Source organism: Rhinolophus ferrumequinum, chromosome 18, assembly GCF_004115265.2.
Source record: "Rhinolophus ferrumequinum isolate MPI-CBG mRhiFer1 chromosome 18, mRhiFer1_v1.p, whole genome shotgun sequence".
Lineage (NCBI taxonomy): Eukaryota > Metazoa > Chordata > Mammalia > Chiroptera > Rhinolophidae > Rhinolophus > Rhinolophus ferrumequinum.
This window is the reverse complement of record NC_046301.1, coordinates 23,999,706-24,027,400: the sequence shown is the minus strand read 5'-3', so window position 1 is coordinate 24,027,400 and position 27,695 is coordinate 23,999,706. Positions and strand designations below refer to the sequence as shown.

At 41.7% G+C, this 27,695-nt stretch overlaps 1 protein-coding gene across 1 annotated transcript in view; it reads left to right on the top strand.

Annotated features, from left to right (window-relative positions):
- The first annotated feature begins 203 nt into the window (after window positions 1-203).
- TMEM154 (transmembrane protein 154) overlaps window positions 204-27,695 on the top strand; it is a 39,655-nt gene continuing 12,163 nt past the window's right edge. The window contains exons 1-6 of the mRNA XM_033135183.1: window positions 204-412; window positions 17,274-17,531; window positions 17,623-17,661; window positions 22,976-23,003; window positions 24,189-24,274; window positions 26,069-26,126. Coding sequence (XP_032991074.1) covers window positions 343-412; window positions 17,274-17,531; window positions 17,623-17,661; window positions 22,976-23,003; window positions 24,189-24,274; window positions 26,069-26,126 — 539 coding nt within the window. The 5' untranslated portion in view covers window positions 204-342. The remainder of the gene's footprint in view (window positions 413-17,273; window positions 17,532-17,622; window positions 17,662-22,975; window positions 23,004-24,188; window positions 24,275-26,068; window positions 26,127-27,695) is intronic.

The following is a 27,695-nucleotide window of genomic DNA, read 5'->3' as shown; positions in this document are numbered from 1 at the left end:
GGACCACCAGTCCCAGATTCCAAATGACATCTGAGCAACAGACACTTTTCACAGGGACAGTTTCAGAAGGCAGAGAGGAGGTCCCTGGTAGGGCCGGGGCTGAAGAGGGCTGGAGAGGCGTGCTCACTGAATCAGTGCTTGAAGAGCAACTTCTCTTTTGCAATCCTTGCTGGTCTGACAGGCTCCTGCAGAATTACATCACTTCCTAAAAAACAGGCAAACACTTCTCCTTCAAGTTAGCACCAACCCAAACAAGCAGGAAACAGGAAATGTTCACGTTTCAGGGAGGCTGAAGCCAGCAAAGCATCGTGCAGGAGGGAGAGCCGAGGCAAGAGAGCTGACATGAAGTCTCCCTGGGCTGCCCTCATCTCTGCCCTGGTAATCGTGTTTCTTCCCACTGGCCGGGCTCAGGGTAAGCTACCTCCAGACTTTCCACTCCAGGGAGGAGGATAATGAAGGCTTGTTTGGTGCCCAAGGCTACAGAACTCTGCCGGGGAGGGTGACACCCAGAAAATGTAATCCTTTTTGTGAAACAAGTGGAGAAAATTAGAACTGTCTTTTTGTGTGTGGGTGGGTGTGAGGTGGGAGAATGGACTTGGCTTTCCAAGCAGCTGGAGAATCGGGCTCCACTGCACTCACTGAATGTAACCGTCCTGCAATTTTTGTCTTCTAAGATATGTGGGGCCCCTGTAATTTACCAACTTTAATGGGCATATTAAGAAAACCATAAACTCGTTGGCAGTTCATGCAAAAGAATGCTTCATTCAACTGCAACAGAGAAATAATAAATTTGCTTTTAATAACGTGGACTGAGAAGTCTGCTGGTTCCAAAAACTCCTGGAAAAACTGGAGTATGGAAATTTACTACTGGAAAGTGTACTAAAGAAAAACAGAAGTTAAAGAAAAAAACAACCGTAAACAGGAAATTATCTGAGGAGTTCCCAGGCATCTACTCTAACTTTTCAAGGTCTTTCATCTGTTTTTCTTTAATCTTGTTACTTTGGGGGATATTTCCTGTGCATTGATTGTTGCTGATGAAGCTTTGTTTAAAAAAAGCAATGTGATTATAGCAAATCAAAGGTATTGGAAAAGGCGATATATGAAATCTCATTATTTTGGGCTGAGAGCGGCAATTTGTTTATACCCTTGACAGTTGCTACAGCAAACATAGTCACCCTCAGTTGCCTCTTACAGCTTTGTTCATTTGCCCTTGGGTAAATACACTTGCCGCCCCTGGTTTCTGTCAATGGATACTACTTGTTTCTAGTGTAGAGCAGTGCTTCAAGGGAAAGGAAATTGTCAAGATACAGCTCTTTAAATAGAATGGGGGCATCAGACCCTGACCACCTAACAGATGTCACAAGTTCCTGGACATTAGCAGTCAGCACCCAACCACCGCCGCCCTGTCAGTTTCTCCTTCCCTAGGTGCTCTCTACATGGTCTCTCCAGGCCTCTGAGGTGGGAAATGGAAGGTGAAATGCAAACCATTCCAACTGGAAAGATGTTCAGTTAAAATTGAGATTAGTGTTCAAAATGAGTTTGGGGGACAATGTGTTATTCTATGCACAAAGTTTTGAAGCTGGAAGGAAGCCTAAAGACGATGCAGCTCAAGCTATACTGGGGGGGTACAGGTGAAGAAACTGAGGCAGAGGAAGGTGAGATGTTTGAATCTCACTGCTAGTCAGCTCTTCTGACTTGGACTCTAGGGTTCTCTTCTCTCCCCCAGGGGATCAACGACACACCCTGCCCAAGATCAATGGACTAGATTCCTTTTCCCTCAGGGCATCCCTTAGCACCCAAGGAAGTGGAGCCGAGCCATCACACTTCCACCTCTTGTAACTCTCACCACTACCACAAACATGGCCCTCAAACACACCCCTGGGAATTATATTAACCTTGCCTGAGTATTTTCTTGAGCTTCTGAAAAAAACCATTGTATTGAAGTGTTTGCAGTTCAGGAGATGCAGAAGGAAAATCTGAAGAGACTCAGTCAGTAAAGGTTCTCTTTCTGATGCCCAAATCTGATCACGTGACTCTGCCACTTAAAGACCTTCAGTTGCTCCTCTCTTATGCCCCTTGGACTCTCATTTCAACCTCCTTTCCAGTGGCACCTTCTTCCCTGTGCCCTCCCGCACCCCCGCAACCGCCCCCTCTAGTCCCACTACGTGCAACATGGGCTCCAGGCCCCGGGGACTCTTGCCACAAGTGAATGACATGGTCTCTTTTTTCCTACTTCGTACAATCCTACATAACATAAAAAGCTCAGACTGAAGGTCAACTTCTCCCTGATGTCTCCCTTCACTGCCCCTTCCCTGCAGCTCTGCCTTTATCCCCTGCTGTGCCCCCACAGACCTAAACTCAGCTCAGCACTTGGAATCCTAATTCTATCTATACCCATGTCTTCCACCAGGCTGTGAGCACCTCCGGAGAAAATCCTCTTTTGTTCATCTTTGACTTCCCAAAACCCTGTAAGGGGTCAGTATAAATTAGGACTCAGTAATTGTTAATAAGTACTAAAATCATCCTAGGATGGATATGAAGTTGATCAGTAAACTCGGATGAGCTTCTGAAAACAGGTAGTGTAAGAATGTCAGAAGTCAAAGATGAAAAGCTGCATTTCAGGACAGCACAGGGATTATCTAGATAATTCAACACAATTATTGGGCCCTCCCAGGATTCCCAATTTCTGAAAATGCAAAAATGTCTGCTTGCAAAAAGCTGTATAATCAAAGCTTATTACTTTGACATTAGGGGAAAGGCTATTCTAAATTAAAGACTGAATATATATACTTAATTTAAGTAATATATATCTGAGCTGATGATACCTGAGACTTCAGGATATGAGTTACTAATAGTGTATAGGTATCACACTTGTATGTCCATGAATTCTTCAAAAAATATCTTGGAGATATGTGGTAGAAGAATCTAATCTACTGAACAGCTCAACTCTCTCCCTTGCAAGTATATTCCGGGGTATATCTCGAATCGAGACTTTATTAACCCCAAACAGGCAACATTATCTAATAGCTGCAGTTACCTGCGACCAGCATCATTACCGGTGAGTCAGCATCTTCCTCTTTATATAGATTGAGAGCCTGATTGATTACTATCTCAAGGAATAATCCACTTACAAGTCACCAGGAAAGAAATGAGAAAACAGTTTCTCTGGGATTTTCACCAAACAGATGAGCATAGCTAAAGAAAAGCTCCAGGTCTAGGTATCTCGGCCAGTGTAGGATGGTAACAAAGTTCAGACTCAAGGTGACCTTCTGCCCCTGGAGTGAAGGGAGATATTCCCACCTCATTCCTTCCCCTGGGCCCTGTCAGTGTCAGCTTCACACCATCAGAAAGCTAAAAGCAACGTCCCAGATTCTAAAAGCGTGGGATTTATTAGCTGCTCCAAGCAGAATGGTTTGTAGAAAGGAGTGCTAAAGGGCATAGCAAGAAACAAAGCAACTGTAACTGTTTTGGTGGCCAGAGTCAAACACTGGGTTTGACAGAGAGGACTGGGAGATTTTCTGGGCTGTTTCAGAAGAGTAAGAACCATATAATTATTGGACAGTTATCCAGTAATCGATAAGAAGATAAAGAATATCTTGAGAAGTTGATAGAGAAAAGAAGAAAACGCTAGGTGCACAAATGCAGTGGTACTTCCTGATCCTGTTCTGGTCTCAGTATCTGTGACTGTCACCTGCCATTTCCTGGGACAGCCCCAATTAAATATTAGGTAGGTGTATGCGTATTCTCTGTCTGTCTGAGGGGGGACAATTCCGGACCTTAACAGTAGGTGTAAAAGTAATTGCGGTTTTTGCAATTATTTTTAACATTTTCAACCGCAATTACTTTTGCACCAACCTAATAGTAATAATGATGAAGGGAACATATACAGTACTCATTATATGCCAGACACTTGTCTAAACACTTTCCATATACTAACTCGTGGAATTCTCATAACCTTATACAGTGGGTGCTATTATCTCTGTTTTACAAATGAAAAAACTGAGGCAAAGAGAGGTTAAGTGATTTGCCCAAAGTCATACAGCTAAGGAGTAGATCTAAGGAAGATTCAGCTTTAGGAGTCCATTGTCTAACCATATACTGTATTACCTCTGGGTTTCCAGGCTATGTGTCTAATTTCAGGTTTTGAAAAGTACATCTCCAGTGCTTTCCCAAGTGTACATACACCTGTAAACACCTGGCTGGGTTCTAAGCTTATTCACCACATGTTAACAGAGGAGCTGCATTTGTTTGGTATGGTCAGAGACTGGCTGACAGAAAAAAGAATGGCGAGGGTTGGGTTAAACTTTGGCCTGCAGAGGAGGAAGAAGGGCACTGAAAGGTGCAGTGTGAGTAAAACAGAATCTGGGGATTAGCATAGTTAAAACCAGAAGCAGGAAAACAGAATGTTGAAGGTGCTGGGTATGAGGCTTAGGGGTGTGGGAACCAGGGAGAGAAAGCATAGCCTTTCTGTGGGAGAGCCTTGCTGAGAACTGACCCAAGGACCAAACATAAAAACAACAACAACAGAAAAAACCCGTAAGCAAAGGGGGATTTATTGAGGTTTAAAGTCCCTGTGTTTAAAAGGCTGACCCAGGAAACCAGAAGAGGGCAGGATGTTGGCTGGGATGGGCTCAGTTCTGTAAAGAAACAATGCAACCTGCAATCTGCCTACCTGTGTATAGTTTGCACCACCCTCAAATGTTGGCAAAGATGTGGAGAAACAGGAACTGTGCACCACTGGTGGGAGGGGAGGGGAGTGCCACCAGCCAGTCTGCTGCTTAACTCATCTCTTAGGCTTCTAATTTCAGTTATCATACTCCTCATTTCTAGAAAATCTTTTGTTTCTAGAAAATCCTTCATATTTATGTTATATATATATATGACATATATGTCATATATATATATTATGTATATAGTGTCTTGGTTTCATTATTTTCTTGTGCTATCTGTTCTTTTATATCTTTATTTTAAACATATTATTATCTATTTGATAACTTTTATCTGAAGTTTTTGTAAACCTAATCTCGTTGCTTCTTATAACTGTCAACTCCCATTTGTGATGGAAATCGTGGGGGCTCTGAGGGCTGAACCTGGCACACAAAGGATGACTCACCTTATTTAATAGAACCCCAAATTTCATGATCCCACCACCAACCTACTGTAAATGCTTAACCAATACAACTCTCATCCTGTCATCACAAAACAGTGTTTAGAAGAAACTCAGACAGGCAGGTGCTGGGTTTGAGGGGAGCCGGTGCTTGGACCCCCGGCTTAAACCCCAGCTTTGAGATGGTGAGGAGGCAGGCCTCCAGGGTGACCTCCACGAGTCACCTGAGGAGGTGCCAGAGCCTTATTAAAAGTGCAAGCCAGCTAAGCAGAGTTATCAGTGAAGCCATGTTGGTAACCACAAGCAGGTAATCAAAGAGAGCAATGTGATTGCCAAAGGGAAAGTAGACAAAACCAAATTCAAACTCAGAGGAGGGAGCAGGATCCACAGTGTCAGGATGATGGTGAGATCAGCCTCGGTTAATGAACCACCTGACTTTGATTTTTGACAAAATCATTGCAGCTGCTTCTCTGCCTCCTCGCCGCCCCACCCCTTTTTTATTTTTTTCTAACTGTGGTCTGGTGTTTTAGCTTCGACTTTTGACCCAATATGTGGAAAGGAGCCCCATGAAAGCATTCTATACATATTATAAAATATGCCTCCAGAATATATATATATATATATATATATATATATATGTATGTATGTATACGTATATATATATGTATGTGTATATATATATGTGTGTGTGTGTATATATATATATATATAAATTAACCCAAATGTTAACTAACCCAAATTGTTTTATATATGAATACTTCACTTCTGACTCCTCAAACCAAAACAATCATTGCTCAAGGCAACAATGACGGCTCCTCCTTCCTGCAAGAAACACTGCGTAGATGCATCTGTGGGTAATACTAAGAAAACGCTCTTACCCGTCTTCCTCTAAAACTATGGGTGGAAGTTCAGACCCAGCCAGTGTGTGTTGAGCAGCACGACAATTTGCAGAAAGACCAGGTAGTTACAAACATTTTGGGGAGACCTTTGGGGAAAAAAAATACACAAAAAGCCAAAGGAATACAAGTTCCATAGACATTAAATTTCAAACCAGTAAAAGCTTATTTGAAAACTTAAAAAAGAAGCAAAAATTATGTAACATAAAACTACTGAAACATATCTGCCTCAGGTGGTGAAGATAGCACAGAAGTACTTACTTAGAGATGACAGAAGGTGGTTAGAAAAGAGTTATCTCCTAGGGCAAGGTCTGTTGGTGGTGGTAATTTGGTTTCTTTTCCTTAAAACAAAACCAGTCTAGTTTGTTTTTGAAATTTGACGTTTTTTTCCTATGTTTCTTGGTTTCATATTAATTAAAACCATCTTTATTATTTTTCACTTCCCCACCCCATTGTCATATTCAGAAACAGGAGCTCAGTGATTACTAGGGTTTGCTGACATTTTTTCCCCCACTGGTAACACTGTTTATTAATTTAAAAATTTATTTATTCTTTTCTAAACATTGTGCTTGTTTATTTGTTTAAGATTGCCAGATTTAGCAAGTAAAAATATAAGATACTAGTTAAATATAAACTTCAAATAAACAAAAATGTTTTTAGTGTAAATGCATCCCCTTCCATTTAATATAAGTATAGGGGACACAAATATTCCATGGGATATATTTATACTAAAAAAGTATTTATTGTTAGTCTTATACTTAAATTTAACTGGGTGTCCTGTATTTTATCTAGTAATTCTATTAATCATGATGATTATCTTCTGTCAAGCAAAGACCATTCCTCTATTGGTTCATCACTAAGACCAGAGACATACTGGCTATGTAGCCATCTAACAAATATTAGAAGAATATTTAGGTTGAGTCTTAGGTCAATCATTCAAATAACAAGAAATGATTGTTAAAAAAGAAAAATAATGATTAAGTAGAATAAAACCAGGGATCCAAGAGTGGATCAAGTTTAGAGAACCTATTAATGTAATTCATCTCGTTAAAAACTAAATGAGAAAAAATCAGAGGATTATGTTAATAAATGCAGAAAAGAGGTTAACAAGAGAGTGAGAATAGCACAGCATCAGTTGCTCAAGCGCAATACTAAAAATCTGAGTTCTTGAGACAGTTAGACTGTCCAGGATGGAAGGGCAGGATTGATTTTCTTTTAAGGTAAAAAGAGCCAACTTTGGAGACCTGTTAAAGGGAATTGCTGACCCTAGAAAATCTCACCCACCATTTTGCTCCCCTCAGATACCTCAGGCACTTGCTTCCTTCTTGAGCCTCCTGTAAGAAACCTTCAACCAGTAAACACTTTCTTGCTCTCAGCTCTACCGTAGGCCAACGATGGGGAACTTTTGGTTACATTAGCCACTGAGACAGTATCCCACATCTCTTTTCCCTACTTCCTATACTCTTGTTGATGACAAACATACATCTACCACTTATTTGTCGGTTTGTCTCTGTCTTGCTGAGCTGGTGCTGATCTGAGCAAGGGGTACCATGCCTATATGGAGGGCTGCGTGACCTGCACAAGAGCCCACCCTCTTTATCCAATGCGCAGTGTGTCCCAATCCTACTCAGAGGGAGGCTGACGTAGCAGGCCAAGGAGAGGGCAGGCCTTGGCGAGGAACGTGTGTTTTCAAGTTACTCTTTTTAATTGTGATTTTGAAATTGGCTATTCAAAAGAGAGAGAAATATAATAGAAATAGAAAAGTATTCAGGTTAGTAATGATAACGTCATTTAATAATAATCCTTTTTTCTTCATTTTAAAGCAATTTTGTGTCTATTATTCCAATGATGTTAGGAAGAAATTTTAAAGGTTAAAGTGTGTATATATATATATATATATATATATAGTCCCATAAAAATACATTTCTTTAAACTTCCAGGTACTAGGGGCAGAATAAGATTCCAGTGTACGAATAGATAGTCGGATGGTGAAAAATGCAGCTTCCCCGGGTGATTAACTGCCAAATCAGAGACAACCTTAGGGTCTGGGCAAGCGTGATTAGATATGAGAAATCTTTCTCTAAAAAAGATGTCAAAATAAAACACAAACAAACATCAGAGCATCCTGGGCCCCCACTGTGGGGCGTGTTTTAATCTGATAGTAAATTGCATTTGCAGGTGTGCATGTCTTGAGGCTATGAGGTAAAAATAAAAATACAACCTGGCTTCATAAGCCAGATCAGATGCCTGCAAGAAAGTGTTTCACCAGATGACCCTTCTCAAAATCAGCGAAGAAACATTTTTAAACATCCTTTCGATGTAAGACCCTATCACCATCTGATAGCTGAAATGAAAGGGGATACAGGCCCTGCTTTCCCTAAACTCCACTTCAATACATAACATCTGCCGTTAACCTTCCATGTTTTTGCCTTACATCTGTTTCATCTGCTATTTATTCTGGCCCTATCTTCTTCAAACGAATATGTCAGAGAAAACATATTAAGTGAACATTTTCACTTAGTAAAAACGGTCAAATCTGTAGTACAACAGAGCTTACAATGAAAACAACATTTTCTCCACATTCCTCATCCTGCCCCCAGGGAGAATTAAGTCACTTGGGCTTCACACGTGGACACCATGGGAAACACCCTGTCAAAAAACAAATAAATACAAACAAGAAAACTGGAAACATGAAGTTTCATCATTAGGGATTCATAACTTTAGGTCAAACAAGTCCTCTTATTCCCCAGGATTTTTTAAAACTTCAGGTAGTTTTTTGAGAGAAAACCATCTTAGATTCCCATTTCTCTGTGACTAAGATTACCGGAGTGTGCCTTTTTTAGAAGGGGGTTGCTGTGTAGGCTTCTCCACTCATTTTTGAAGGTAATGAGGACTGTCTTCATGAATAACAGCAAATTAAAATAAAGTCAGTTGAGTTATGATTTAACTCAGTAATTCTCAACCCAGCATACATACTAACTGAAATCATTTGGGGAGCTTTTAAAATATGCTGTTGCCCAGGCTACAGCCTCAGATATCCTCAAGTAAATTGATTTGGGCGGAGCTTAAAAAATCACGTGATGTTGGTGCTGAGAGCAACAACGGGGGACTAATAATGAAATGCAACCACATGAGATTGTTTGGGCAATTTAAACCCATGATTCCCAAAGTATGGCTCCCAGATCATGCGCAGCAGTATTTTGTTAGAAATGAATATTCTTGGGCCCCATCCAGACCTAGTAAATCAGAAACTCTGGGAGCAGTGCCCAGCAATCTGTGTTGAAGAAGCCCTCCAGGTGGTTCTGATGCACGCTAAGGTTTAAAGACCACTGGTTTCAGCTTCCAAGCTGTTCTGTCAGCAGTGACCATTACTGGAGAGCTGGCTTTTAAACTCCAGCACGTCCCTGTCTTATCCAGACTTACTTGGGAAAGTACGTCCGTCCCAGTTCTCTCTCAATCCATCCCGGCCAGAGTTCTCTCAGGTGTTCCAGGCTTCAGTGATGATTTTTAGGCTATTGCATTCTGGTGACACAGTTGGCAGCTGCTAGGCAAGCCATTGGCATCTAACTCCCTGACCTCTGACTCCTCCAGTTCACCCAAGAGGAGCATAGACAACCAGAGGGGAGAGTGCCTTGGGGTGTCCCAAGGGAAGGCCAGGGTGGGTAGAGTCTACAGTAGTGGTTGGCAACCTTGTCTACAGACTGGAGTCGCCTGGAGAGCTGTAAAAATACTACGGTCTGGGTTCACCCCCCAGATATTTTGATCTAATGGTTTGGGGTGTGGTCTGGGCATCGGGAATGTTAAACGGTCCCCGATCGTTCTAACGAGCAGCCAAGGATGAGAACCACTAGAGGACATCTTGCTTTGGTTTTATGTCACCCTGCTAATACTCTGGCTCTTTGCTGTACATAGAAGTGGCAAGAGGGTAGGAAAAGTAGGCAGATTTCTTCAGTTTGGTTTCTTGAGCGTCCTGAGCATCTTGAGCGTCATATACTCCAGTTACTCCGCAGAGCAGGACAGAGTTCAAACATCTGACACCTGACTTGTGTTTTCTTTCATTTCACTATCTGAATTATAAAACCATTTACATAATCTGTGTGTGGAGACTGCATAAATGAAAGGATGGAGCATCTGATTGATATCCTGAGTGTAAAAACATCCTCTCATCATTGTTTTCTTTTACACTGTGATACCAGTGTAGCGATTTTTCACTTTTTTTAACTTTAAAAATTAGAGCGTCATTGCACATTTGTTCTGTTTTCAAAAGAACAAAAGGAGAAGCTAGCTAGTTTGCTTCACCAAAAAGCAGAGTCACTTCCATGTAGTGACGATGCTTAGAGCGGTGATAAAGATGACAGCATGCCCACTCTGCTGACGGAGCTGCCAGGATCTCTTCTTGCCTTTCCCCCATTTTCCCACTTACAAGGATTCCCTCAGGGTCCTTGCCAGATGTGTGAAATATGAGTCCCAGATGTGTTTGCATGGATATTGTCAATAATCATTTGTAAGTGGTTCTGTACACGGCGTGACTTATTATCTGCTACTTTGAGGATTTTCGGGCTAAAAGTGAAGTATTGCAGCTTAGTGGCATCATTCACATGACCACTCCCATTAGGTCTTAATAATGTTCCATTATCTGAGGAGAGAAAGAAAAATGGTGGGAGGGAGAATTCCTGGTAGTGTTGCACTGGGGTCACTCGAGATAACCGTGACTGGACCACTCGAAAGGAAGAGAGAGCTTGGGTGAGCCCGCTGCCTGGCACCCTCACAGCCAGTGGTTCCACAGGCCGGTCACGCAGGATACAAATCCTCACCGGGCCGACCTTCACACAGCCCTTTTGCTCTTAACATTTTGTCCTTGTTTTTTCTTCTTCTTTTCTTCTGTGCTTTGCTTGCGGATGCCTCTCTCTTCACTCTCACATGTAGTCCTCTCCATCTTTATCTTCTGCAGCCTTTTCTGTTTTTACCCACAGCCTCCACCCATTTTACCCAGAAATATGTCCACATTTAGATAAGAAGATACAATAATAAGATGAAGAAGTTACATCAGGCAGATGAGTCTCCTGGAAGAGCAGAGAAGCAGATAAGTCTAGAGATGGGGGAAAGAGACTGGGTGGAGGACAGAGGAAATAGCGAATGTACGTATCAACACCTGGCATATGCATGGGACTTTGTGGGTTGTACAGCATTTGCACAATTGTGATTTCCTTGGCTCTTCATTCAAATACCTCGGGATAGGCAGAGCAGCAGGCCTCCTTTCTTGGCCTTTAGGCTGGAGGGGATGAGGGGCTCTTCCCAGACCCCATGGCTAGAGAGGGCAGCACCAGTCTTTGAACCCCACTCTTTCTGAATCCAAATCCTTCTCTCCACGGTGCCATGGAGATGCTCATGAAGTCCTCATGTGACATCAGAATTGCTCTGTATGCTCTGCAGGGTGCATACTCCAACTCATTTCCTGAGAGAGTGCTGGGTTCCCCCATGGTGGTGCTGAACTCCTAAGGTTGTAAATGTCATTTTTACCTAAGAAGCATAGGATGGCTCCTATAGGAAATCACCAGTGACTGTTACGGGCCTTAGCAAGTGTTTCTCGGGCCCACCTGGTATCTGAGACCGCACAGTGTTAGGGTGTCCCATGTCCATTGGGTTAAGAGTTACTGTTAGCACACAGGCCGTGGGAGGAACCTGTAATGCTTCAGGAAAAGTCCCCAGCTGCCCTCTGCCGGCTCCACTCCCATCGCTGCTCTTGTGACTCCGACTCCTCTTTAGTTTCTACCTTGCTTTTGTCTACCTCTGGTTTCCTCCTAACTCTCACCTCTGTTGCCTTGGTAACTCACTCCTGGTTACTGATTTGATTCGATGTCCTCTCCCAGTTTTCCAGCTCCTCTTTGGACGACATTTGATGTTCCTGGCACAAACTGTTGAGGCTGAATCCCAATGTTTTCAACTTTCCCAGCATAGACTCCCTGCATACCCAGCCCTTCTCTGACTTTCTCGCCACCATTTCTCATTATGTGAGGACTGGGCAAGACTTGTCTTGGAGACGCTGTGAGGGCAGACCACCAATAGCAGCTTGGTGCTATCCTCCCTTCCCACTGCACCCAGAACCCCTGCCCCTGCTCCCCCAACTCTCGAGACACACTGCAGAATATACTTGTACGTGTGCACTCTGAGGGATGATGTACATGGTGTTTGTTGCAGCAGTGTTGGAAATAACAAAAGATGGCCTAAATCTCCATCAAGAATAGGAATTCCTTCCAAATAATGGGAGGGAAAGACAACTGTCTGTATGCAGACAGGGACTTCGAGTCAAATTTTAAGTGAAAAAAGCAAGAGACAGAACAATAGTTAAGTTTTGTTACCATTTGTGTTAATAAAAGAAAACAGGAAATGATACTTATATTAATACTTGTATATTCACAGAGTTTCTCTGGAAGGCAGCAGAAACCTCTGGGGAGGGTAACCAAGTAACGGATGGGTGGGGGAAAGCGTGGTAGTGAAACTTCCTTTCCAAGCTATCGTACCTATTCAAAAAGACTAACGAAAAACAAGATCAAGGCTTTAGAATCAACATAGAGATGTGGAAATAGATGGAACCTGGGAGATCACTCCTTGTTGTACAAATTAGAACATTAAGCCATCAAGGGGTAAATAATTTGTCCAAATTTCCACAATTAATAAGTGACAGAGCTATGACTCTGTCATTTGGCAGCTATGCTTGAGGGAGTGCAGCTTCAAAACCCTACTCAGTGGAACTTACAACATAAATGATAGGGTTACACCCCACGGTGAGACATTCGAGACTCAGTTTCTTCATCTGTAAAATGTAAACAAGCTGTGCAGATTAAATTAGGTGGTATGTGTTTAGCCCAGTACCTAGCCCGTACTAAGCATTCGATAAATGCCAGTCACTGTTGTTTATTATTTTGAGGCTTTGATGGACTTGGCTGGGGCAGGGAATGCTGTGAGGAAGGTTGCCATCGGAGTGTCTGGCAAGGAAGGCTTACAGAGTAAAGAAAAATGAAACAGAGAGAAAGAGACAGACAGCGCACTTGATTCTCATTTATTTAAATCGTCACAAGAGAATCTCATTGATGTTTAACGTGGCAAACGTATGTTAGGGTGTGTGTGAGGGGGACATTGTGGAGAGAATTTCCCGCCCCTTTTACTCTGGAAGGTTACTAAGGGCCACCTGCGACCAGCATTGTCTCTCAGGCTGAAAAATAAATGTACACAAGCCAGGACCATCTGGGGCCCTTCTTTCCATTTCTCTTTCATTCCTGATTGCCGAAAAGCTCTCATTATTCTTGCTGGCTTATTTCCTTTCCTTTTTTCTTTTCTTCTGGGGCCACAGGTCAAGTGGTGACTCAGAGTACTGAGTGTCCTACTGGGAGCCTGTTCGACTCCTTGGAGAGGCAGTGAAAGGATCCTGCGTCCTGGGCAGCGTTGCTCACAGCGCTTCTGGGCTGCGATGCTTAGCAAGAGCCTGGGCCAAGCTGAGGTTTCAGAGAACTGTTCCCCTCCCTTCCCCTTTGGGCCGAAAATCCACCTCCTTATAGGCGGAGGGGTAAGAATAAGAGGTCCCCTCTCCTGTTCACCGCCTCATGATTTGTAATTCCATTCCAGCCAGGTTCTGCCATCAGCCCTCCGAGGTCCAAACCCTCACTCCTCCACCATAGCTCTGGGACCATGGGCCAGTTGCGTAACTTCTTTGTCCCGGTTTCTCTCTGATAAAATGGTTGGGACAAAAATGAGTTACTTTGAGTAGAAGACAGAGAGCACAGGACTTGGCTCTTAGTAAATGCTTATAAAGGTTAGCCTGAAATGGTAACAGCAGCTACAGCACTAGAAGTCAGCAAAAGAAATAAAAGGGAGGTCTGGGTGTTTGAGGAAAGTCCATAAGCACTGACCTCGAGGAAAAGGGTCACTACCACCCACGGCACTTGTGTGTGTGCCTCCCCTCATCACCTTCCTATGTCCAGTCTTCACGGGCCTGGGTTTTCAGTAAAGAATGTCGTATGGGGCCAGCAGTTCTGCAAGCAGGGTGGCTTTAATGAGGACTTGGTTCTTATGGGCAAATATCTTTTCCCGAACCAAGATGCTACGTGATATATCAAAGCTTTTAACATAGAGGCGAATACATAATTGACTTACCTTATTTCAAAGACATAAATATAGGACAAAGTCACTTAACCCAGAAGGCAGAGGTCAATAAATGGTAGATTTTTTTTTTTCATCTTACTTTTGGTATATACATGTGAGGAATACCAGTTAGTTATGCTCTGCAGTCTGTAATTCATTTTGATTGTTTTGGGTGGCATTTTCCAATGTGATTATCAAGTGGATTCCCCGGTCTGGGGGAAAACTAAAATGATTATACGCATATAACCAAAGTAATTAGACTGTGATCAAACAAACATTTTTATAAATCAAATCAGACGACTCCATTGTCATACAGTCATGCATATACCCTGTTTCTCCGAAAATAAGACCTAGTCATACAATCAGCTCTAATGCGTCTTTTGAAGCAAAAATTAATATAAGACCTGGTATTGTATTGTATTATATTATATTATATTATATTATATCATATTATATTATATTATAAGACCTGGTCTTATAGCAAAATAAAACTGAGTCTTAGATTAATTTTTTCTCCAAAAGACGCATTAGAGCTGATTGTCTGGCTAGGTCTTATTTTCGGGGAAACACGGTAGATGAGGTATTGAATTGGCCATTGTATGGAGCGGTGACCTAACCTGTAGTAACAGGGCATGGTTCAAAGCAGTTGACTCCTCTGTTTACATAGCACCTTTCACCTTAAAAAGAACTTTCACATAAATAATCTCATTTGATAAGTTTTCTATAGCTTAAATGCATATGCTGTTTTTCTCAGTGGGCCCCACCTGAATGCTAGGCAACAGTATCCCATGATAGGATGAAAACCTTCAGCCTACCTTACCAGGATCACTAGATAGACCAGTGAGGAAAGAGTTTTCAAATAATAGTCCTTTCCTGTCCTGTGATGAGCCGCAGGATGGTTTCCCAACACAATCTGAAGTTAAAACAGAATAAACTTTCTTATAGCTTATAAATAAAGCTCTAAAGATGCGTTTTACTAAATACATTCAAATATTAGTACAGTTTCCTTGGTCTCTAAATTCCCCTTGAGAATTTCACTTTACAAATGAAATAAACAATGCATTTTTTTTAAACTTTTTAAAATTTATTTTAAGTGTGTTTTACCAGGACCCACCAGCTCCAAGTCAAGTAGTTGTCTCAATCTAGTTGTGGAGGGCGCAGCTCACAGTGGCCCATGTGGGGATCGAACTGGCAACCTTGTTGTTAAGAGCACCACACTCTAACCAACTGAGCTAACTGGCCGCCCCCCGCAATGCATTTTTATTTAGAGTCCAGGAGGATTTCTGTCAGATTATCTCAGAGGCAGTTCTCCACAGAACATGAGACTGACACTGAAATCTAGGCAGTCACCCCAGTTTCAAAGAGTGCTTGTCCATCGATAAGTAACCTTTTGTTAAAACTTAGGGTACAGTGCATACCTTTGGACCTAAAAGTGTTATGTGGCAAGTACTTATCTTTCAGCAAATGTGAACTTAGATTTATTCAGCAATGTTATTAAAATTTCATTGTACCCTATAGGAGATGTCCTGGAATATCACACAGGACAGGGCAAAGTTTCTCAATGCTTTTGCTTAAACATGTCTAAACTGTCTGGTCAAAGCTAAACCCCCTGCATCTGTGGGAGTTTTATGTTGGGGCTCTGACTCCGTGTTCAGTATACTCACAGCTTGAGCTCCATTTTTTTTTCTTTCTTTCCTCCCTTCTTCCCTCCCTCCCTCTCTCCCTTCCTTCTTTCCTTCTTTCTTTTTTAAAATAATTTTTTATTTTTCAATTACAGTTGACATACAATATTATATTAGTTTCAGGTGTACAACATAGTGATTAGACATTTATATAGCTTACGAAGTGATCACCCCAATAAATCTAGTAACTGTCTGACACCATACATAATTATTACAATATTATTGACTATATCCCTTATGCTATACTTTACATCCCCATGACTATTTTGTAACTACCAATTTGTACTTCTTAATCTTTTCTCTTTTTTCACCCATCTCCTCAAACCCTCTCCCATCGGGCAACCATCAAAATGTTCCCTACATCTATGAGTTTGTTTCTGTTTTGTTTGTTCCTTTATTTTGTTCTTTAGATTCCATATATAAGTGAAATCACATGGCATTTGTCTTTCTCTGTCTGACCTACTCCACTCAGCACAACACCCTCCAGGTCCTTCCATATTTTTGCAGATGGCAAGATTTCATTCTTTTTTGTGACTAAGTAATATTCCATGATATATATGTACTACCTCTTCTTTATCCATTCATCCATTTATGGACACCCAGGTTGCCTCCATATCTTGGTGATTGTAAATAATACTGCAATGAACATATGGATGCACATGTCCCTTCAAAGTAGTGTTTTGGGTTTCTTTGGAGAAGTACCCAGGAGTGGGATTATAGGGTCCTTTTTTTGTCTCTAGTTAATAGCCTTTGTTTTAAAGTCTACTTTGACTGGTATAAGTATTGATACCCCAGCTTTTTATTTTTGTTTCCATTGTCAATAAATATCTTTTTTCATCCCTTTGTTTTCTGTCTGTGTGTGTCTTTCGATCTGAGGTGAGTCTCTTGTAAGCAGCATATATAAGGGTTTTGTTTTCTTATCCATTCAGACACCCTATCGTTTGATTGGAGCATTTAATCCATTTACACTTAAAACAATTGTTGATAGATATGTAGTTATTGCCATTTTATTATTCATATTTTTAATCTTTTTTTTTTCTTCTTTTTCTTGAAGAAATCCCTTTAACATTTCTTGTAATAGTGGTTTGATGATGATGAACTCCTTTAGCTTTTGCTTGCCTGGGAAGCTTGTTGTCTGTCCTTCAATTCTAAATGATAGCTTTGCTGGGTAGAGTAGCCTTGTTTGTAGGTCCTTGCTTTTCATTTACTTTGAATATTTTATGTCAACACCTCTGGCCTGCAAAGTTTCTGTTGAAAAATCAGCTGACAGTCTTATGAGGAGCTCCATTTATGTTAAATCAATACTCTGTGTCACAGTGAACTGGAAGACCAAATACAGTGGATAAAGTTTATCACTGGATACATGTAGAAGAGGTTTCAAAATAATTGAAAGCGTAACACACTAGTTTTGTCTCCATGGCAATCTCAATTTTGTGTTTGTTCCCACAGATAATTCTGAAACAGAAGAATCAGCAGATCTACCCCAGGAAGTGGGAAGTATAGATGAAGATACTATTATTACAAGTACAATTGCTGCACCGATCACAGAAACATTAATTGAAAATACGAATTCTACCCTCTTTGAGGAAGAGGATAAGCAGCTGGAGTTTATATTAATGGTATTGATCCCGTTGATTTTATTGGCCCTCCTACTCTTATCAGTGGTACTCCTTATAATAAACTATAAAAGAAAAAAAACTAAACAAGGTAAATATTTTGCGTGTTCCCAATTCCAGACAATTGCTTCATGTGTTAATGAACAATCAATAAAAGAAAATACTTTTTTGCTTCTACACAGTGCCTTCTAGCCAAGGATCTCAGAGTGCTTTACAGACATGTGAGTATTACCCTAACACCGGCCTGGACGTGGGGATGGGGTAAGAGAAGGAACTGAGAGGTTTTAAAGTTAAGCAAAGGACTCCATAAAATAGTAAGTCAGGAATCACACATTTCAATGAAGTCTTCCAGAGTTTAAAAATGCTATATTCCTTTCTTTTTAAGAAGGTGATGTTTCAGTCTAAATTGAAATGTAGGCTGCCAGCTCTGGACCTGAACCAGATGAGCGCCCTGTGTAATCTTGGCCAATAGGGCAACGTAACATGTCCTCACTGTTGGAGGAAAGGGTAAGGCTGGGGAAGCAGTGGGGCAGACGGTTTAGTATTGGGATGGCTGGAAGCCTTGGGGTCGTTCCACAAGAAGTGGATTCTTCCATCTGTCTTTCTGTCATAGATATTGTTTTCTCCCCTATGCCACATCCCAATGTGATCTTGAAAAGGCCTGGGTGAAGCATTGTTTTTATTCCCATTAAAGCTATTCTAACTTTTATAAGAAAATTCCAAATTGGCTAAAGATTACTGTCGTCAATCCGAAACCCATCTCGTGGAAAATTCCCTAGGTCAGAGATTCGCTTTGAGAGTATTCAGTTCCAATTCTAGGAACATCAAATACTAGATTTTATGGTAGTGCTAGGTCCCAAACAGACTTGGGTATTTTGGGCTTGTGCTGGTAAAAGGGACTCCAATTAGATTTTTAAGTTGAAGCCTTGAGTAATTCCAAAAATCACCAAGGGATGAGAATTTCTCTAATAAGGAAAATATTCATATGTGCATACAAAACTCACTCTTATGTTCCTTACACCCCTTAACAGGGCACCCCTGAGATCATGGCCTTGGCTTTGCTCATTGTCCTTGCACTAGGAGAGCCTTAAAGCTCTCAGCAGGAACTATAAATGGTCATTTTCCATTATGTCCTCAGGTACCGCAAATGGGAGCTGGGGAAGATGCACTGAAGTGCATTACCTTTCATGATAGCAGTTGAGCTATTAGATTCCAAGCATGTAGGAAATACACATGTTTCTCCATTGCTTGAAATTTCAGGGTGACCTAATAACAGTGATCACTCGGGAGCTCCTTTGTAAGCTAAAGAAAAAGAAAAGGCAAACACAGCTACCTGGACCCCAGTTATTTTTAAAGTAGGGAAAGTGAGAATTTCCTGTCCAAACCATTGCCCCACAGGTGGTATTACCTAACGGGGTCATGAGATTGGGGAGAGTTTGGGGGTATCCAATCATATGGTCATGCTCTCAGGCTCTAAATCCAGAAAGGGATTTTTTCATTGAACGTTATTGTGAGAATTTCCAAGTTCAAGAGCCATACACAAGTGAGAACCAGCCTCGCTCTCAGACGTGACCATCCATACATGCTACCCTGTAGCCATACTTGAAGTATTTGCTGTTCCCGGAGCATGACTTGCACATTCATGGTGCCTCCATGCCTGGTGGACGCTCTCTCTTCTGTCAGGGATTTCCTTCTTGTCTGCTTGGTAATCTGCAACCCCACTCTTCCATGCTCCGTTTGAAAGTTGTTATGAAGCCTCGAGTAGTCACTCCCCAGGCAGAATTAATCACGTCTTCTGTGCTCTCATAGACTGTGCACGGTATTTACATTGGCATACGTTGGTGAATTGCCTTTTTGTGGTCTCTCTTTCTTGCTAGGTTATATTCTCTTTAAGGTCCAAGAGAACCAAGAACTTGTCTTGTTTATCTTATTTAACAGTGTTGGCATGGAGGTTGAGAGTACAGACTCTGGAACCATATTGCCTAGGTGGCTTTTGCATTTCCTAGTTCTGCGAACTCTCTGTCAGTTTCTTCATCTGTAAAATGGGCAAATTCAAAACCTACTCATAGAGTTGTGAGAATTAAATGGCTTCATGTATGAAAACTACTTAGAAAAAAACAGGACCTCGTGTATTGTACGGTATTAGTTTATTATTATCCCTTTTACCTAACATATTGCCTAACCCAACACAGGTTAGTTGCTTAAAAATGTTTGTTGAATGAATGAGTTAATGAAACAGTATTAGAACCTTTTTTAAAGAGCACCTATTCTCGTGGATTAAAAACAAATTTGCACGTTGTCCTTAATATATATTGGCATATTCTGTTAGTTTAAATACATCTAACTTTAAGAAACCACAACATAGAACACTAGGAATTTCAAAGCAATTGCTTATCACACAAGTTTTTGATAAAGAGAGCTTTATTTGAGTATTTTGTTTTACTAGCTGCTCCTCTAATATAGATACAGGTGGTTAAGTTTAACACTTGAATATGTCTTCAGACAAACCGACTGCTAAAAGGTTAACAATTACTTTTCACTGAAGTCTACCCATTCATATTTAACATTATATTGCAAATCAATAAAAGGAGAATATTTAAATTAACAAAATTTGATTTAAACATGTTTTTTTTCCTCCCAGGAAAAATAAAACTGTCATACTGGGTCAGCATTTTGCTTGGAAAATTCCCAAAGGACTGTTTTGTGGGAGGACATGGATGATGTCCCCTTAGAGTTAGGAATAGACACGTTGTTTCTTTTCCCAAATGAACAGAGCCTGCTATATTCTTCTACATCAGGAAATAGATTTTTTAATTTGACAAGTGGAGAGGACTTGGCCAACATTTTTAGGAAGAACACTTCATCCGATTGGAAATTACCTTTTTTCTTTGGGTCTGTCCTTTTCAAGTCCAGGAAAAGGGAAGGGCTGTGGAGTAACTCGTTCTATTGTCATTCTTCCTATACCTCCAGGCATTAAATTTGCAGTTGTTATTATTTAATGTTTATTAAGTGTCTTGATGTGCTGTGTCTCTCTGAAGGAGCTGCAGGGGAAACAGCTGGCAGTAAGCCATCACTTTATAAACAGGCTGGGGCTTCATGACACCTGGCTCTGCTCAGTAAATCTCCAGAAAGAGACTCTCTCGCTTGCTCACTGTTCGGCTTGGAAACAAGATAAACAAGCCAGCCTCCCCCTGGGCTCCTGCCCCCACCCCATCCTTCCACCCCAGCAGTCCCACTGTCAAGTGCACAGAGTAGCTGGGAGCAGGGCATTGTCACGCTAAGTGGGTATAATGTAGGAACGGAAAGAGGAGGACAAAGTGGGGAGGAGGATATGAAATGGAAAGACTGTGGGAGGGAAAATGGAAGCAAGTGCGGGTGGGGGGCTGTGTTGAGAGCTGCATTTGCCTCCTGGTTGCAGAGGAGTAGGTGGCTATTAATAAAGAGATATAGGCCAGGTGGAGTGGAGCGGGCAGCGCCTGATTGCTGAGGACGGGTAATTGGTCTCCCTCCTGGTTTAATGCTCTGTTCTGGCGCGCTCTCCCAGATGTTTTTTCTGTTGCCATGGCGGCTGGGGCAGGGGTAATGGTCCTGGAGCAGGGGAGATGAGGCCACAGAAGGCTTTTTGCTCTGTTTGAATACTGATTATAGGAGCTTCACATTTGGTGCATCTGGACCACTTTTGTAATGGGGTTTTAAACTTTTCCATCATCTGCATGCAGGGGTAGCTTTTGCTGAATGTGAAGTCTGCAGGCGCTCAGATTATAAAGATAAATCCATGTCCTGAACAGTGGGGCTGCGGGGCCACTTGCTCCCAGAGAAAATAGTGGAGATGATGTGGAGTGTGTGTGTGTGTGTGTGTGTGTGTGTGTGGAGGTGGGGAGGAGGGTAAAGCTGGTGTCATTAAGCAGGAAAGAGGGAGCAGAGGAAGAGGGAGTGACAAAATGGGGATTTTTATGGGTCACCTGTAAGGGAAGTTCAATTGTGTAGGGGCTTAAGGAAATAGCATGTAAATTTTAGATGAAAAAATGTGTGTATATGGCACATACTCCCCTTTCCCCAAAGTTTCTGAGGAGTCAGGCATCTTCAGGAAGCTTCGGATTCCTATGGGGGTGGGCAGGAAGACATAACTTACAGCCTCTCGAAGGTAAGCAGTGATGATGGCATGAAACTTCCATCTGTGCCCAGCTTTCCTGGATTAGCAATGCCATTCAAGCTTGCCAACCCACAGGCAATTACAGTGGCTTCTGGCGGCTGCCAGGAGCTCATTTCCAGGTGCCTGCTGGTTAGGTTCCCTCGCTGGGGACCAGCAGGCCGGAGAAAAGGAGGCCTCTGATTGCCAAGGTTCAGAAACATCAAGCTGTTTAGTGGACCTCTACAAAGTGGTTTGTTTCTTCATGGTTTTCACGTCATAAACGGTGCAGCGGGCCTATGCCACGCACTTGCTTGCCGTCATTGCCTCATTTCTCTGGGTGCATTGAGCCCCCTGCCAAACAAAACAGAACTTGAGCTGGGGTATGGAGCTCTAATTCTTGCCACATGTTCATTTAGGGTCTGAGCTGCAGTGGAGCCATTTTGCTAACTGTTACCTGACTCTCATCTTAACCAATGGTAGCAATAAGTAGGCATGTTGGACGTTTCACTGTTATGATGCTAACACTGAGTCCAAAATACTGGCAATGACTTCAACCCCAGTGCTGGACAATCCATATTAAGATTTATTTATTTATTCTGTAAATATTTACTGTGTGTTTACCAGGTACTGTACTAGATAGATGGGAGGTAAGAGGTGCCAGGACAAACAAGACAGACATGATCCTTTGCCGTTTTGCAGCTATGGTCTACTGGGAGAAACAGACAAAAAAGAATTAAACAGATGAATTGATTAATAACAAATTGTGGTGAATGCTATGAAGGAAGCAAGCAAGCTGTGGAGCTGGAGAACAATAGGAAAGAAGGTCCCCACTTCAGATAGAGGAGGGGGGGAGCCCTCCCTGAGAAAAGAGTGTAAGCTGAGAAGAGATCGAGTGAGGGATCCAGCCATGCAAAGAGTAGGTGCAAGGAGAGTTCTAGGGGGAGCCCTGGATGGAGTATCCCATGTCCTACTCTGGGACAAAGGGACAGTCACAGTGTTTGTATTGTGTCAGAAGGAGATGAAACAGGAATGCTTTGAACTGGGACATTCTGGGGCAGGGGCCAAGGAGCGAGTCCTCTTGTAGGACCCTTTTTCTCCTCCCTTTACTGCTGCTCTTCTCTTTGTGTGGAGAAAACAACGAGGGATGAACATCTCATCTGAAATGAATGCTCTCAGAGCACCGCCGTATCTAAAATGAAACAGCCATACATGGATTGGGACCTCATTTCAATATGGCAATCAGTTGCTTGCTGGACTTAGAGGTTAATTATTGCTCCTTTAAACAAGCCATTTACTTAAAGCCATTTGGTTCTCTTTGTAGAACAGATTTCAGCTGTTGTCGAAGTAAAAAATTGTTACGGACAAACAAAGCTAACGTGACCTTTATGTTTATTCTCTTTCAGATGAGCTGGGAAGCGACAACTTGAAAGTGTAAGTCTTCTCCACACCCTCCAATGCAACTCAGTGTGGAATAGGACCTTTGGGAGAGAAGCAGATTAGAGGGCCATCTGCCTTTTTAAGCGTGTTTGTTCTGACATCCCTTGTGGGGGACTTCTTGCTTCCTTGGCCCCGGGACACAGCCCCTAGAGGCCTACAGAAGGAGGACCCAGTCCCCAAACCTCATTCTAGGGGGGTCTGGGATGAGGACAGGGTCCTCTGTTTAGAAAAGAATCTTTTTCTGACTGCTACCAATTTCAAATGCATAGTAGTTAAATATTCTGCCCCTGGGCGTCTTTCAAGGACATCAGTCCATTTATTTGGGTTAAAAATTTTATCACCAGAGAAGACTCTTTCGCTGCTATTAAGAGAGGGGAGCCCTGGTAGAAGAGGAATGGAGGAGAGAGAAAGGGAGTTTGGCGGGAGGGGGCAGAGAGAAAGGATGGGAGGGAGAGAAACAAAAGAGTCACCCCAGTAGAATGTTCTAGGGCAATGCCCACCTCCTCCTGTTCCCCACTCCCCTGCAGCAGCCTTCCTCCTTACTTAGCTCACTTCCTCTACAGGGTGTAACACCTACTCACCTGGCCTGCCATTTTAACCAGGGGCTTCTTTCCCCTAACTGTGTGCTCTAAGCCCTGGCAAGTGAATGGCAGTGGGTTTCATTCAAAAGCAATGGCTCCATTTCTCCAAGACAGAAATGCCTAGGAATTGAATGCAGAGGTCATGCAAGTAGGCTGTTAGCTGTGGACTCTTGGCCTGGGGCAATGATCAAAAACCCCAAAGAAAGGGAAGTGAAATTAAGCAAGGCGACAATGCTAAATGTGGCAACTCCCTGGGGGAACCTCACGGGGGTGGTGGGGGGGAAGGCTTGCAGCCTTGACTTTGAACGTCCAAGGGGACTGAACCTCCTGGGTTTCCTTTCAGGCCCTGTGCTGGGCTGGGTGCCCTTGCCCCCATGTTTGAATCAGTGATTGATGACGAAGGTTTGTTTTAGTTTTAGCCTGTCTTCCTCTTCGAGTTTGGTTCACTTGAATAGGGCACACACTCAGTCGACCCCAGTATGGAAGACACGGAATAGCGTGCCTCATCCTCACAGGTAGCATTCTAGGCTCTCACCATACGACGTGCAGCACACCATTTTTCCTTTTTCTTTCAACAAGATTTTTGCTCTCTTTCTAGCCCTATTTTTGAGGAAGACACACCCTCTGTCATGGAAATAGAAATGGAAGAGCTTGATAAATGGATGAACAACATGAATAGAAATGGTATGTGGTAACCTTGTTTTTTCTGTCCTCTCTAGTAAGAGACGGATGCACCAGCTTTATAAATATCCCATAATTCTTGGAGTGTGACAGTGTGAGCCCAATCCACATTAAATCTGGTACATGCGGAATAATACAGTTGGGTCTGAGCATCCTTAAATATTCGGTTTAATTATTGCGTTGTTGCCATTTGTTTTTATTTTTGTGCAAGTTTTTCCAATGGTCTTTGTCAAGAAGAAAATGGTCTTTTTTTCAAGTAAGGAAATCTCTGAGTCCAAATTATCTGGAAAAATCATCTGGCATTACCTTATATTTAGAGATCTATGATTTTAATCTGTATGTGTTTATAAAACTTTACCAAATATAGTTGACACAGATTGGTGCTCTCTAGTACAATAGATACTAGCCATATGTGGCTATTTAAATTAAAACTTAAAGAAATAAAAAGTTGAAAATTTTGTTCCTCAGTTACTCTAGCTATATTTTGAGTGTTCAGCAGCCACTGTGGCTAAATTATGTAGCACATTTCCATTGCTGTAGAACTATCTATTGGACAGCACTAATACAGATAGTAATATAAATATCCCCATAGAACTTAATTTCCAATTGATAACTGGCAGTAATTGTAGTATATGCTCTTAAATTTTCATTAAATCAATATTTGTACTTAAAAATGAGGACAACTGTTTTTTCTTTTTAAAATTCCTTTAAAAATCAATACATTATTTTAATGCTCAGATTAAGCTAATAAAATTCACTATTTATATTATCATATCCTTTGTATTTTTAACATTTATCTTTAAAAAAATACCCTGGGGTCTGTCAGATGCAACAATCTATGATGGAGTTCTCAAATACAAAAATTTTTGTTATTAGAATTATTGTACCAGAGGCTTATAAGATGAGTTTTCGAAAAGAGTAGAGCCATGCATCTAGCCTGTACCATTTCGAACATTTTTTCATAGTCCAATATTGAGGGAAGAAGAATGGCTCTGGGAAGCATTTGAGGGTAGGAGTGGGTCATTAAGACAATCCTTAAAGTAGGTTCATTTTGTTGTTTTTAGTTTGTAAAAGTAATATACATACACAGTAGAATTTGGAAATTTCAAAATAAAGTGGAAAGAAAAGCAATTCCACCACCCAAAGACAACCTCCCAATATTTTGGTGTAATTCCTTTCATTCCTAAGACCATTTTAATACAAAATCATGATCCTATTACACTCCCTCAAACCATAAAACTGGAAAAAGGCATTTCTGTTTGACAACGAAAGCAGAAAGTTATTTTGATACACAGGTGACAGACCCAATAGTTTTTTTCCCCCTTAAAAATAGTCGTGGTGTCATAGGAGACCACCCTGATGACCTTAAGAAGGTTAGTGGCTCCCCCCCTTTACCTGCTTCCTTTTGATCATGCATCCTGACTGAAGTCACTCTGCAGTCATCAGGACCTCTGGTGAAGCCATTTTATTCCAGTGTCTAGCCTGAAACATGCAGATTCTAGCTTTTGGAGCCTCAGGAGGGTTCTTCGGGGACTGAAGAACCAAGCAGTGATGAATCGCGCCCTTTCCCACAGGGCCAGAAGCACATTGAAGCCTTGTATGGGTGCTATTAGTGCCTTTTCCATTTTAAGAGCCTGGCCACCATTAATCTTTTAACCTCTGGAACGCCCTGGCGAGGCCATGTCTGCACAAATGACTGTACAGACCAGGGAAATGTGATGCTCAACTGTGTGACTTTTGTGGACAGAAAATAGGATTTCCGTGACTAACAATGAGTTTGCTTGTATTCTGTCCTAGCCGACAGTGAATGTTTACCTACTTTAAAAGAAGAAAAAGAATCAAACCACAACCCAAGGTACTTCTAATTTCTACCGTAAATTATATGTATATGAGGGGAGGGACTTGGAGACCACAGTAGAGCACTTTTGCTCATCTTCCCTGTGCCTGTAAACTTTACACGGCAATTTACATGGGTGTATCCATGTGTAGCGTGGAGAAAAGGAAGTGTGAGTTATGGAAAGTGGAAAGCTACAAAGTAAATAGCGTAGTGACTATTTATTTTTAGAAATAAATTAGTGTTGACATTTTCTTGCCCTTTTAAAGAGACACTGTTAAGTTGGTTTCTGTTTTAGTTATAAAACTTTCTAATTATAACAAACCGTAGGTTTGTTTATCTTGAGTGAGTTAAGGAAAATAGATGGAGGTAACAGTCTCAACCATCTCAAAGGGGTAGCTGTAAACAAGAGTAGGTAAGATGAACATCTGAAAAAGAAAAGAAAAGACAGAGACCTCTATCTGGATGGGATTGTTATGTGAGAGAAATTAAATGAGAATTAAAAAAAACAAAAAAAAAAACATGTTTCATTCTACCACTAGGTGGCTCTGCTTGATAGAAAATTTTCGTGCGCGGAGCTTGAGTGTTTTACCATCCCACAATCTCATTTAAATTATATTATCTTTTGTGAGGATAGAAATTAGCATGTTTGGGGTGTTTTTCATCAGAAAATTGTTTGGTCAGGACGTGGGAAGTGCTCGCAGGAAATAGGATCGACCATTCAACAAGTCGGGGTCTTGCTTCCCAGAGCACCACTGTGATGTGGGGGGGCCCCAAATTGTTGACAGGGGCACCTTGAGATAACCGGTGAGCAGAGAGCTTGACTGAGCCCATGACTCAGATATTACACTTCTGTTGGAAAAATAGAATAAACTTTCAGAGCAGGATAAACACCACCCACCTTCTCTCCGTCCATGGTAACCAGGGGTCCTGTGCTAACCGTCTTAAACGCTTCCCAAGTGCAGTCACTTGTCACTGGGCATTCTTAAAGCCAGAGGATTACAGTAAAAGACTGACTGATTATTAGACAGTGATTGGGGCAGTCAGATGTTCGTCTTCTGGATCCTTGCTCTGCATCTTCCCCTAAACCTCACCTAAAAAGTCACCAGCCTACGTGTCGCCACATCACACCACCACCGTCTTACAGAGGCAAACCTCAGCTCTGATGCGCTAGTCTACATCTTACTGCAGGTTTCAGTCCTTGGTGCCTCTCCAGGTATTTGCATGTGGACACTTATTGCTCGTTCAGAAAACATTCTATCTTATTTAAATGAAATACCAGATATTAAAAAACAGAGGAAAGACAACAAATACTAGAGGTAGTATCACAAAGGACATTACAAAGGAATATTTTCCCCACGTTTTCACCTTACCTAAAAATGAGCCACTAAGTATGTCTAGTATAGGTCTCAGGTCACCATCAAAACCCTATAAATATCTTCTCACTGTATCTCTGATGGACACTGGCAAATGAGGTGAAACATCAGTGGTTTTTAAATACCTGCCTCTTGTTCTTTGACATTATTGGCAACATAGAAGAAGCTTAACGTTAGAGAATTGTATAATGGTGAAAGCTTCTTAGAAATCATA